The sequence below is a fragment of the Schistocerca cancellata genome, chromosome 10, assembly GCF_023864275.1.
Source record: "Schistocerca cancellata isolate TAMUIC-IGC-003103 chromosome 10, iqSchCanc2.1, whole genome shotgun sequence".
In the NCBI taxonomy this organism is placed as follows: domain Eukaryota; kingdom Metazoa; phylum Arthropoda; class Insecta; order Orthoptera; family Acrididae; genus Schistocerca; species Schistocerca cancellata.
In genome coordinates, this window is record NC_064635.1 from 15119006 (window position 1) to 15132455 (window position 13450).

The 13450-nt window shown below is 40.7% G+C and overlaps 1 protein-coding gene across 2 annotated transcripts in view; it reads left to right on the forward strand.

The window, feature by feature from the left end:
• LOC126106711 (26S proteasome non-ATPase regulatory subunit 8) overlaps positions 1-13093 on the forward strand; it is a 57952-nt gene extending 44859 nt beyond the window's left edge. The window contains exon 6 of one of the 2 annotated variants that reach the window (XM_049913091.1): positions 12858-13093. In XM_049913091.1, the coding sequence (XP_049769048.1) occupies positions 12858-12992 (135 nt within the window). In that variant the 3' untranslated portion in view covers positions 12993-13093. The remainder of the gene's footprint in view (positions 1-12857) is intronic. The other variant, XM_049913092.1, reaches the window with a different exon arrangement.
• Positions 13094-13450: the final 357 nt, after the last annotated feature.

The following is a 13450-nucleotide window of genomic DNA, read 5'->3' on the forward strand; positions in this document are numbered from 1 at the left end:
CTTGCTAGCATGGAAGTGGACAATGATTGGCCGTGGAAGATTTTGTGAACAGACGAAGCTCACTTAAATCTGACAGGCTGTGTCAATATACAGAATTGTCGAATATGGGCAACAGAAAATCCACACTCAAATCAACCAGTACCACTTCATTCTGGAAAGGTCACTGTGTGGTGCGGGTTTACAGCATCATTTATCATAGGGCCATATTCTTTTGAAGAGACAGGTGCTTCCGGTACTGTTACCTGTTACGCCACTGGTAACTGCTATGTGTGTCTAATGTGCAACCACTTCATTCCAGCTCTCCAACATTGTGGATGTGTGGATGGGATCATTTTTATGCAAGATGGTGCGCCTTCGCACATTGAAAATCCAGTTAAGCAGCTGCTGAAGCGCCATTTAGGAAATACTAGAATTATCAGCCGCAATTTCCCTATATCCTGGCTGACCCGATCACCTAATCTCAATCTGTGGGGCTACCTGAAAGATGTGTTCAGTGTTCTGATGGCAAACGTAGCTGCATTAAAGGCATGCATTGCACAACACATTCCGAACGTGACCCCAGAAACACTTCGATCAGTTGTGGAACATGCTGTTTCTCGATTTCAACTTTCTGCAGAAAACTGTGGACAGCATATTGAACATGTTTTGCGTCATTGCATGGAAATTAATAATCCATTTGATTTTGATTGATGCTTTTTATGCGGTTTTTGATCTCAGGACAATTAAAAACTGATTTTCCCCATCCGATGTGATATGACCTTATCATGGTGGATGGGCTTTACAACTAACAGTATCACACCTTACACACATGCACACTGAGTAGTACAGTTTAACATCAAGCATACACCTTAGGCGTTGTTGTAGGATTCATTTGTCATTTGTAGTCGACTACTATTAAATTTTGATGCTTACAGCGCTATCTGTTGCTACATTTTGTAACTATTTATTTTTCTTCTGCAATATGTTTTCCCCCTTCTCCGATAATATTCTGTTGCAATTTGACGTCATTCTGACCAGTGGTGTTATTTCTACAGTGGTTTGAAAGTTTAATTATAATTGCCTTGTACATCAGGCTTTCGGTGAGTTTTCTCTAGCCTAAAAAATCCTCAGGTGCACACCACACACACTGTACTTCAAAAAGTCACACTTTGAATTGTGTGGTTACAGTTTCTTAAAATATGTTGTTCCAGTTAGCTTCTGATTTTGAGTCACTTGTACAAGTTGGATTGTCACCTATTCAGTGGAGGTGATTAGGGAAAGTGTTGAAAGTGCTTCTTTCGGTAGATGTTAAGCGTTGTCTAACATGACCAAAGTGTTGAAACCATGGTTAAGGTTTAATAAACCTGTATTTTGCAAGTGTTTGGCCGTTACTTCCATTCCACTGAAGCACTTTGGGTGTCCAGTAGTGTCCTACAGAAGTTCTAGTTAATTAGATGTAAAGTGTATTGATGTTAGTTGTTAGCAATAGATTTCTAAATTTGTTCTCTCATTTTGTAGCACTACAAACATGAGGTGTTCCGTAATTGTATCAGTGAGACGCATATATCCGATAGTGTTAACAATCTTAGTACAATGGAGGAAGGTGTTGCAGGTTATTAGTATCTGTTGGCTGCATTCTCAACTTCGGCTACTTGCGTAGAGTGCTTCTGAATGTTAAAAAGGGGAGGGGAGAATGGCAGGCAGGTGCAGAGTATGTTGATTTGGGCTGTGTTGGTAGTGTAACTGCTAAGGCTGTCCACTTACAAAATATTTTTGGTAGCATTTGTGACAGCGTAAATAAAGTAAAGCTGTGCTCAACCTGAAGGTTGGATTGAATGTTGTTGCAATGCTTTACTTCGCATGGTACTGTGTCCTTGGTAGCCTTCCACCTCTGAACCAACTTACACAGCCAGTTATGGGGGTGGGTGGGGTGGGGGCTATAGTTCAACATTCACCCTTAAACATTTTGCAACTGAATTTGGTATTTTTCTCATTTTTAGAGGTGGAAGAAGTGATCAGTAGAGAAAAAATTATACTAACGGGGGATTGAATCCAAAACATTTAGCTTTGTGGTTTTGAAATTGACCCACATTTCTTCATAGTGCTATCTGTCTGTCTGATTGTAATTTCTGTATGGATTAACCCACTAGCCATTGAGGCACATTTACATACAATTCATTAAGAAGTTTTTTCAGGATTGCATACAGACTATTCTCAAATATTCTACTGATATTTCAGCTGACAACCTATCAGCCATTCTCAAGGTGAGTCACTTGCAAGATTTTTAAAGCACTTTGCACTGTGGAGTAAACACACGTGTCAGAGGTAACACTATTAGTAATGAGTGTCAATCATAGATAAAATTTCATGCCTCCAAGAGTAAGACAAAGCAAGTGCAGAGTCAGCAAATCCTTAGTGCTTATGAAATATTTGGTTGCTCATTATGGATGGTATATGTTGAAATGCCAGGCAATGAAGACTTAGAACAATATTTCCATTGGGAGCACAGATGTGAAATGAGGGTTTTTCGTGATGTGTCGAGTTGGAAACCTACATCTTGGTTGAGCAGGTTGTCTGCTAATTCTATTTCCATAGCCTTTCTAACTTATGTGGGAAATATTTCTTCAAAAGTTAGAAGAATAATGAAGAATAAACTGGATGTCATCTTCCTTCCATCACCCATGACAACAGCTCTTCTGGAATCTGCTTTTACGAAACGTGGATATTTATGAAATTCCTTGAGTGCGAGGTAAACAGTACGCTGAGCAGACAATACGAACTCCAAAAGAACATTGCGTAGAACACCAGTGATACACTCGATTCTACAACCCAACAAATCTGCAGCTGCAGATCTTTGTATTTCCACAGACCATTCTGCCAATTACGGGAAAGTTAAAGTACTGGCCAGAGCCATATCCTGCTGGGATTCAGTGATCGAGGAAGCTGTGGAGATACAGTAAGCAGACAACCTGCTCAACTAAGACAAGGTTTTGCAGCTCAAAACAAAATGTAGAAACCCCAAATTTCTTGCCTTTGCTCTCTAAGGAAACATTGATCTAGGTCTTCTACCTAACGTTGCAACTTATGCCATCCATAATACCAAACCAAGGACTTCATAAGCAATGTGGATTCGCAGACCCTGTGCTTGCTTTCTTCTTCTTCTCCCCTCTCTCTCTCTCTCTCTCTCTCTCTCTCTCTCTCTCTCTCTGTCTCTCTCTCTCTCTCTCTCTCTCTCTGAGGGTAAAGTTTATCTATGACTGATGCCATTACCAACAGACTTATCTTTGACGCACGTGCATTTACTCTGCAATGTAAAGTGCTTTAAAAATCTTGCAACTGACTCACCTTGAGAAGGGCTGAAAGGTTGTCAGCTGAAACCTCAGTAGACAAGTTATTAACATCATGGGTGCACTCACGAAAAATGGTTGAACATTAATAATATAATGTAATTCGATACATAAAAAATCTACTCACCAGATTGTGGCGGCAGGAGGAAACATATACAAACATTTCAGAGCCTTTGGCTCCGTCAGGCAGAAGTGTTGAAGGGGGGAGAAAGAGGGATGAAGAAAAAGGACTGGCGAGGTTCATCAAATGAGAGTTGTAAAAGTCACACACAACCCCTATTAATGGGTGACTTACCAGATGGGAAGAAAAGGAAAGTCGTTAACCACTTTCGGCAGCATGGTCCACTGTGAGACCTGCAGGAAGAAACAGTGAGAGTCTTGAAGGTACCTAGAGGGATGTGGAACCATGCACAGGCTCCAGATCTGTGACCAGCTACAGTGTGTTTCCTGGTTGAGGATCCATGGTGCAAATGGCCCAATCAAGCTGATCCCACAGATTCTCAATTGGGTTTAAATCTGTAGAATACAGTAAACTCATCCTGGTGCTCTTCGAAAAAACACACACACACACACACACACACACACACACACACACACACACACACACAAAAGCTGTGCGACACATTGCATTGTCCTGCTGGTAGATGCCAACATGCCAAGGAAAAAAATCTGCATGTAGAGGTGGACGTGGCCCCTAATGATAGATGAGTAGTTGTATTGATCCATAGTGCCTTCCAGAATGACAGCATCACCCAGGGAATGCCTTCTGGCCTGGAGCATTCTTGCAGTTGCTGCCGGTGTTCGCTTTGACGTCACGCTGTACACAATAGCCATCTTTCCAATGGAACATCAAATGTGATCCATCTGAAAAGGTTACTTGTCACCACTCCGTGGTTGTCCAGTTCCAATACTGACGTGCAAATTCCAGCCTTCGTCGCTAATATACAGCAGTCAGCATGGATGCATGATCCAGGTGCTTGCTATAGAGGTCCATACACAGCAGCATTCACTGAATGGTTGGTGAGGAGACACTGCAGGTAACCTTGGTTCACCTGTGCAGTCAGCTGCTCAACAGTTGCACTTGTATTCCCCCAAATCAACTGTCGCCCGTGCTGCACCACAGTTGCCTCAGCACCAGTTTTGAATAGTGCCATTTTGCCTTGCATTGTATACTTTAACCACAGTGGTGCATGAACGGTTTATGAACTTAAACATTTTGGAAATTCTACCACCCTTGCCCTGAAAGCCAATGATATACCATTTTGAACAGCAGATAAATTGCTCCCCTTCCACACTATATCTGCTGTGTTGCCTGTGTCCCCCCCACCCCTGAACAGGATTGATATACCCACCGTTGCCACATGCTGTCTGCAGGTGGCTTTTGCACGTCGACATCAAACGTAGGTGGCGGTCACATGTGACTGGACCGTGAACAACAAAAATTAAAGTGATAATGTTACTGATGGTCATAGTTTCAGCTATGTAACTGTAGCTTGAAAGAAGAGCTGATGAAATAGTGCTCACATTCACCCAGCAACTATACTCTCACTGACATTGAGATAAAATTTGGGCACAACAAATTAAAAGAAGGTGTAAGTTGAGATGCATGACAACAGGCTATAATTGTCAATGTTGTTTGTATTTAACAAAACTACATCAATTCAGCCACACCCATAGGCTTGAGTGTAACAACCAGATGAACTAATACCCATTACAGTTCATAATGAGTTGTAATGAATGTAAAAAGAAAAGAAGGGTAAGGTGTATCGGTTAAGAAAATGGACATCATTCAAATAAATTTCTATCTTGGTAATTATGAGAGTAAGCAAATAACTCTAGTGAATTTATTCACTACTAAATTGTTTGTAACTTAAAATAAGGAGTGCCGTGGAATGCCACTGCATTTTCTTTGTTTAATTGTTGCACTGGTCTGTGGGACCACCACAATTGCACTGTTTGTGACACGGATGCTTAACCGAGAAACCGTGCACAATTTGCCGTGGCACTGGAATCAGCATGGCTCCACAACCTCAGTGATGTCTCTTCCTTCATCTCGCAGCAGGCCGTGCTGCAAAAGGTGGTTATTCAGGCTTATGACATGTGGTCACGTTAATATGACTGGTCAGTATCCGGGATTGTACTTAGTCGCTGTGGTAACACTCTGTGAATCTCAGGTGGCACCACACTTTCTCCATAGACAACATGGAAAATAGACAGCTAAAAAGAAATAATTCTGAATACTCTTGAATACATGCTGGGCCTGTTAGTGACACTATGTTTTGGGATGTGAGGGTACAAGATTTTTGCAGATGTTTTATAGCCAAGTTTTTGGATTCGTTGATTGAGGGTAAAATCTTGAACCAGTTTTGAATATAAAAGAACAAGCTTTATTAGCAGAAGATCTGTTTGTTGCAAAAAATCGTCCAGAAGTTAAAAGGTTAATTACTATGTAAGCGGATTTATTAAAGAGCAAGTCTTGTTTCATATGTTAGATTACTTTCATCTGAAGTATGCCATGTGAGCTGTTTGTCATCCCAAGAACATTAAAGTTGCAATTGGCATCATGACATGCAAAATAATTGGAGGCAGCAAAGAATCTTCTGCATGAACCATGGGGCAAGGAATAACAACAACCAGAAGGTTATTATTATTATTATTATTATTATTATTATTACTATGGAAATACTGAAATAAGGATACTCGTTTTTTGGTTTCGACGTTTTGGAGTTTGTTTAAAAGTGAGATGTACATAGTTGATCAACATTATATAATTTTGTAATTAAAGGCATAATAAAAGCCTTCCTATAAATAGGAGTTGTTGGCTCCTGGTTTTGAATTCTTCTACAGCCATATGAATGATCAACAGTTCAGGGGTTCACGGACTTCGCAGAGCCTAAGACCTGCAATGAGGTAATTTGTAAATTAACTGAACACTTGCAGGGAAAACTGAAGAATTCATTTCCTAAGCCATGTGGCACTGCCCTGCACAGCACCCAGTGACTCCTACAAGATACAGAGTGGGGGAACTGTCAGTCAAATGCTTCTGCTGCATGCATGTGCATAGTGAGTGACGTAGACAAGCACTTCTACGCAGTTTCTCTATGGGAATGCAGTGCTCTACAACCTGCTCAGTTGTCTTCCTCTGGGTCCCAAGTCATGTTGGCATCACAGGGATCAAACAGGCTGATCATTTGGCTAGAGAAGAGATTACTCACCAACATGCTCTTTGATGATCCCAGGCATAGATTAATGGCCGCAGATGAAGCCACTTCTTGGTGATGGTTTATCATCTGCTGGGCTACCGCCCCCTCTGGGCTATCAAGGAAACTACAACTGCATGTCGTTTCCCTTTTCATTATTTCCAGAAGGAATCCACCATCATACATCAGTTCTGCATCAGGCAGAGAAGTTCATCTGTAGTTTCATATTTGCAACAAGATCACCTCCCTACCCCGTCACCAACTATATTGTGGTTACAAAGCCTTGCTGTGACAGTAGCTCACATCCTGGTGGAATAACCTCTAATGTTGCTGGTCAACATATGGGTGGTTGAAGTGATTGTTAGTTTCCTTAGAAAAAGTTGTTTTTATTCTCAGAGCTAACATTTTAAACTGCTTTCAGGGCAGGGATAGGGTAATTGGTGTCTTGTGCCTCCTGCCACATGCTGGGCCCAGAGGTCCAATGACCCAAAGATTGCCAGTAGTTGCCCTAGTCATCCCTCTTTTATTCTGTTTCTATTTTTGTATTTGGTTTATCATTTTTCTACAGAACTTATTTTACTTTTTGGGAGTACCTCTTTGTATAACACACAAGTGAATAAAAGACCTTAAGGATTCCTTATCCTTGATACTACTGGCTAAACGGAAGTTGCACAGGTTTTCATGCTTCCTCCAAGAGCCTGGATTCTGTTACCATCTTTAACACTTTGACTATCAGATTGGGGCTGGGTCGGTTTTGAGAGGGTTACTTCCAGCCGCATTGTGGGTTGTATACTGCGCTCACCCACCTACTGATTATTTCTCACCTTATTTTGTTGGTCCTGCTGGTCTTCAATACATGTTTAGCCTTTTCAAGTTCACTATTACTGATGCCGTCACCATATGGCTAGAAGGAATTATTTATAGTTACTGTCTTACTCCACCTCAGATCAGTGCATGAAGAGATTGGGGGGGGGGGGGGGGGGGAGTGCTACCACATATGAAGGGTGCACCCTCACCTTATCTTTTTTGAAGCTTCATGGCAGATCAAAACTGTGTGCCGGGCCGAGACTCGAACTCGAGATCTTTGCCTTTCGCAGGCAAGTGCTGTACCATCTGAGCACGACTCACAACCCGTCCTCACAACTTTACTTCCGCCAGTACCTCGTCTCCTACCTTCCAAACTTCACAGGAGCTCTCCTGTGAAACTTGCAAGACTAGCACTTCTGGCAGAAAGGATATTGCTTACAGACCGGCTCAATCCGTATGCTTGCCTCGGGGCATTATTTCTTAAGTCAGGCATCAATATTTCCTCTAATGCCTCATTTTACCACTCCTGTATTGTGTCACAATTCTATCACATTTCTGGCTCAGGTCACTAACTCCAGGTGGACTGTCCTATGAGTGGAGGGACTGATGACCTCGCTGTTTAGTGCCTTAACCACCAACTAACTACTCTTCTTTGCACGCACTAGCTGTAAGTTCAGGGATAAGGTTCTGATGCATTTAAATTTGAAATAAGCATTATGTGTTGTCCTGTACTAGAAGTTGAACGCTTATTTTGTTGGAAACCTCAGTGGGCTGGTATCGAAAGAGTGTTCACCAATGTTCCATTCTGCTGTAGATCGACCACCTTCAGCAATGTGTACATAAGATGAACATTGTTGCTTCTGCATATTGTTGAGAGCCAGTGGCACTCTTACATAAAGTTTAATCAGGATTTTGTTCGTTTATAATCATCTGATGAACTTGTGAGCCTGCACGAGGGCCACTGTCCCTGCAGTAAACACTGCTGTGTTCTGAGGGAGTGTGATCGTTCTGCTTGGAAATTAGGGCATAAATAGGGCACTAACCACATGCCATTGACCAGTCATTTTTGACCTATTGGTAAATATTTTTACGTCATCTGGCCACTAAATTTGCATGGATATCCTGAATATGATTCTAACCTTTAGGGATCAGAACTACTTTGTGTGGGCAGCAGAAAGTAAAGACTCAGTAGTAAGGAACCGTCCCTGTTAAATCTAAGTTACATTTTGTTGCTGTAGGGAAATTACTGGTGCAGAGAATCTCCTGTAGGTCAGATAATTTGTGAACAGTTGAGGGTTTCAGAGTTCAGGTCCTCCACAATATAGATTTATGTGCTATTAACTGATGTCAAATGTGTAAAGCCATTTCCCATTTCTGCTGCTTCTAGGAGAATAGTACTGATAATTGTTGAAGGCTACTGCTGTTACCGCTTTCAGCAGTGAACCAGATACTCAAAATATTTAAAATTTCTGAATGTACCTTCATACTCGATTGTCTCACCTGTCTCACCAGACTCAAATAAGTGTATTTTAGAAACAAAAAGAATAGGACAGTGAAGACTAAATATCAGATCAGAAATTTTGAGATTTAATGTTTTAAGAAATCCTGTTCAGATGATGAAAAAAGCTGTAATTCCATGTTTATTTTCTTTTACCACTACAGTGTCAATATGATTATGCGAGCATCACAGAAGGCAGACAATAGAATAAACATATAAATGCATGAAAAGCATTCTGTCTATTATTGGGAGAAAGTAGAGGGGTCAACAAGATGTCTAAAAAAATACAAGTTTTTAATTTCATAAGGACAGGAATTTAAAGAGTCAATGTCATTTAGGTACTCTGCCTACAGTAACTATAAAATAAATTGCTGAATTTGATAGGGATATCAGTGAGCTCTATTTCTAAAATATGAATGTTGACTTCAAACCAAGTTAGTAATTGTGGGTTATGAGCGTGCAAAAAATAAGAAAAACTTCAAAGGACAGAAGTCACCAGCATAAAATGAGTTATTGCAGGCCATTGACAATGCCACAGTGAGAAGGCCACAAAAAAATTGGTGTTTGGGGGAAATTGAACTGACACAACCTACTTCACATCATATTAGACACACTATATGATCAAAAGTTCGTAGCTCACACCATTGGTAATGCTGGAATAAAATATGGTGTTGGCCCACCCTTAGCCTTGATGACAGCTTCCACTCTCACAGGCATATGTTCAGTCAGGTGCTGGAAGGTTTCTTGGGGAATGGCAGCCCATTCTTGACGGAGTGCTGCACTGAGGAGAGGTATTCATGTCAGTCGGAGAGGCCTGGCACGAAGTCGGCATTCCAAACATCCCAAGAGTGTTCTATAGGATTCAGGTCAGGTCTCTGTGCAGGCCAGTCCATTACAGGGATGTTATTGTCATGTAACCACTCTGCCACAGGTCGTACATTATGAACAAGTGCTCAATAGCGTTGAAAGATGCAGTCAACATCCCCGAATTGCTCTTCAACAGTGGGAAGCAATAAGGTGCTTTAAACATAAATGTAGGCCTGTGCTGTGATACCACACAAAACAAGGTGTGCAAGCCCCCTCCATGAAACACATGACCACAGCATAACACCACTGCCTCCGAATTTTACTGTTGGCACTACACACACTAGCAGATGATGTTTACAGGGCATCTGCCATACCCACACCCTGCCATCAGATCGCCACATTGTGTACCGTTATTCGTCACTCGTCACTCCTCACAATGTTTTCCCACTGTTCAGTCGTCCAGTGATAAACAAGCGAGGCGTCGTTTGGCATTTACTAGTGTGACATGTGTCTGCCTATTACACATTACAACCCTTTTCAACTGTCGGCAGTCTGTCAGTCAACAGACAAGATCGGCCTGTGCGCTTTTGTGCTGTATCTGTCCCTTCACATTTCCACTTCACTATCAAATCGGAAACAGTGGACCTAGGGATGTTGAGGAATGTGGAAATATCACGTACAGATATGACACAAGTGACACTAAATCACCTGACTATCTTCAAAGTCCACAAGTTCTGCAGAGCACCCCATTCTGCTCTCTCACAATGTCTAATGACTCCTGAGGTCTCTGATATGGAGTACCTGGCAGTAGGTGGCAGCACAATGCACCTGATATGAAAAAGTATGTTTTTGGGGGTGTCCAGATACTATTGATCACGTAATGCATTAGATTGTGTTCAGGCGTAGATTCTGATTAGAGCTGCTAACGAATATTATGTGTTGGTGTAAATAAGCTATGTTCTTTGTCATGCTAATACAGAAGTCAGATTCTAAACTATTACCACAGTATGCAGTGCCTTCAGTTGTAAAGAATGTTAAAATAACTGGTTTGACATATCCTAAAAAAATGAAAAATGTGATGCTATACAATGACGGAAGGTGAGAGAATTTTAATGATTTTTTTCTTTGTAGGAGAGCAGATAATCTTGATGTCGAGTGTCCCTAATGCATGCGCGCTCTCTCTCTCCCCCTCTCCCTCTCTCTCTCTCTCTCTCTCTCTCACACACACACACACACACACACACACACACACACACACACACACACACACAGCAGAACTCGTGAAGACCTCAAGTTTCACTTTTATGTCCACTCATGTTAGTTGTATTTATGAATGACTTTCCATCTTACTTGCTTCAAGCACAGTTCCTTCTTTTGCAGAAGAAATGAGTGTTAAAAGTAATCCAGTTATACTGGGACAGAATCATCTTAAAGAATTAAGCGATTTTCTGCAAGCTGATTATGCCTTCAATTGGAAAGAAAATAGTATATTAATTCGATATGCCAAATTGAATTATATTATCAGGATCAGAATAACGAAGTGACAGGTTTACAGGACAGTAATCAATCAGAGCTTGAGTTTGGTCACGTGTTCCATTCTGTGCACAGTTGCTACATCAATGTGGTCAGTAACAGATTCATGATTTGATCATATGTTCTTAGATTCTCTAGTGTAACACTAATTGTAAAATTGCTTAGTAAAATAAATTACTTGTTTGGGAAACAAACAAGTCAACATATTGACATGTTCTGCGTATTTCCACTCTCTCCTAATCTAATATTTTGGCGTGAGTAGTCACTTATGAAGACTTTATTGTACATCTAGCGGTGAGGATAATACGAGGGGTGTTCAATATGAAATGCAATACTTTTTTCTCAGCTAATTTTGGTTGGAAAAATGCAAAATTTCTTGTGGTGCATTGTGGAACATTCCCACTTCAGCCCCTCTAGTTTCATGAAGTTCAGATACATCCATGCTGCATACATAGCCTTCAAAATGCCATCTGTAATGGAGGTGCAGTCCAAGCATAGAGCTCTTCATTGAGTTTCTTTTGGCAGAAAACCAGAGCATCACAGATATCTGTAGGCACTTGCAGAATGTCTAGAGACCTAAATCTAGGTGAGTCATTGGATGAGGTGTCTTTCATCATCACAAAAAGATCACACAGACCTGTCCAATCTCCTGTTCACTGCCTGACCGTCCACAACTGTGACTCCTGCAATGCTGGAACATGCAGACTCATCATTTGAGGTGATCGATGATTAACAATCTGACATCTCACTGCTCAACAGGATGTGTCTGTTCTTAGTGCTGACACAAAGGTGTGTGCCCACTGGTTTCCTTGCCTTCCGGCCAAATGAAGGATGCACTCTGTGGGAAGCAGCACATGGATGATGGGGAAGTTACTGATGCAGCAAGACATCGGTTCGGATGTTGAGCAGTGGAGTGGTACCACGGAGGCGTACAGGCTGCCTATTTGTCGCATTGAGCAGAAATTATGTTGGAAATATGGATTTTGTAGCCAAAGGAGTGGAAAATATGGTGTATTGGAATCCTGAATAAATCCAACCAGCTTTCAGAAAAAGTGTTGCATTACTTATTGAACATCCCTCTTATATGCTGTTCACCTAGTCAGCATTAAGCGCCTCATCAAAGAATTAGACATTGTAATTGCACTTTCATGATATAAATAATTTATTGCAATTCGGGAGGACTAGTAATGCCCATAACAGACTTTCCTTTTTCACTGTTAAAGTTGTCTGTGTCTCAGCAGAACAAGAGAAAATTTGAAATCTAATTGGAAGTCTTTGTTCATGGATAGTTCCCTTTCTTTTAGACAAATACATTACTGAATAGTTGTGGTGTGGATAGTATAGTAGACATATTACTTTGTTAAATCTGATTTGCATGTGACACAAGTAGTCACAAAAACATATGCCCATTGTCGCAATGTAGAGTTCCATAAATTGATTGCATGCAGTCATGTGCAAATTATGCATTGAAAATGTACCTGTGAGCCCCAAAATTGTGCTGGTTTGAAATTGTATTACTACACCAAGACAAGACTTATACATTGTTGATTTATTATGTATGAGACACACACACACACGTTGTACAGGCAATTTAGACACTTAATGTATTATTTTCCCCTTTTGTGTTCTAATGCATTTGTTTTATTTGTGAACAACAGTAATTCATTCATTTTTAATATGTTTCAGAAGAATTGGACTCTTAATCCAGATAATTACTACTACTTTGGTACTGAGGAGAAGAAGAGTGAAGACCCTCTTCCATCAATAGAACTTTCAGAACAAGTGATAGATTATGCAAGGGAACTTGAGATGATTGTATGAGTGAACAAACTTTTGTGGAAAATTAAAGCTTTACTTAATTTTACTCATCTGTTGAAAACTTTTGTAAATAACAAATGAAAAAGTAAAAAGTTTAATAGTCATTTTGCAATGTCTTAATGAATTGAATCCAACAATCACTTGTTGACAGTAAGTATACTGTACATTGACAATTGTGTTGTAGCACAAGATGTTGACAACAGTTCATTCATTGTGATATCTATTTTGCTGGAAGGATATCTAAGGTGGTCACCTGTGTTTACATTTTCTGATCACACTATACTCGTCACACACTGACTCAGTAGTCTTCTGTCAAGGTGTTCATAGTGGTGACCCAGTTCATTACCGATGATAGTGCATTGTGGTGCCAAAATCATTAGCAAATGAAGCAAGACTTCTAAATAGAGCAATAAGATTTGTTTTAAAAATTGAGCTGTATGGTGCTCCCATGGCAAGATGCT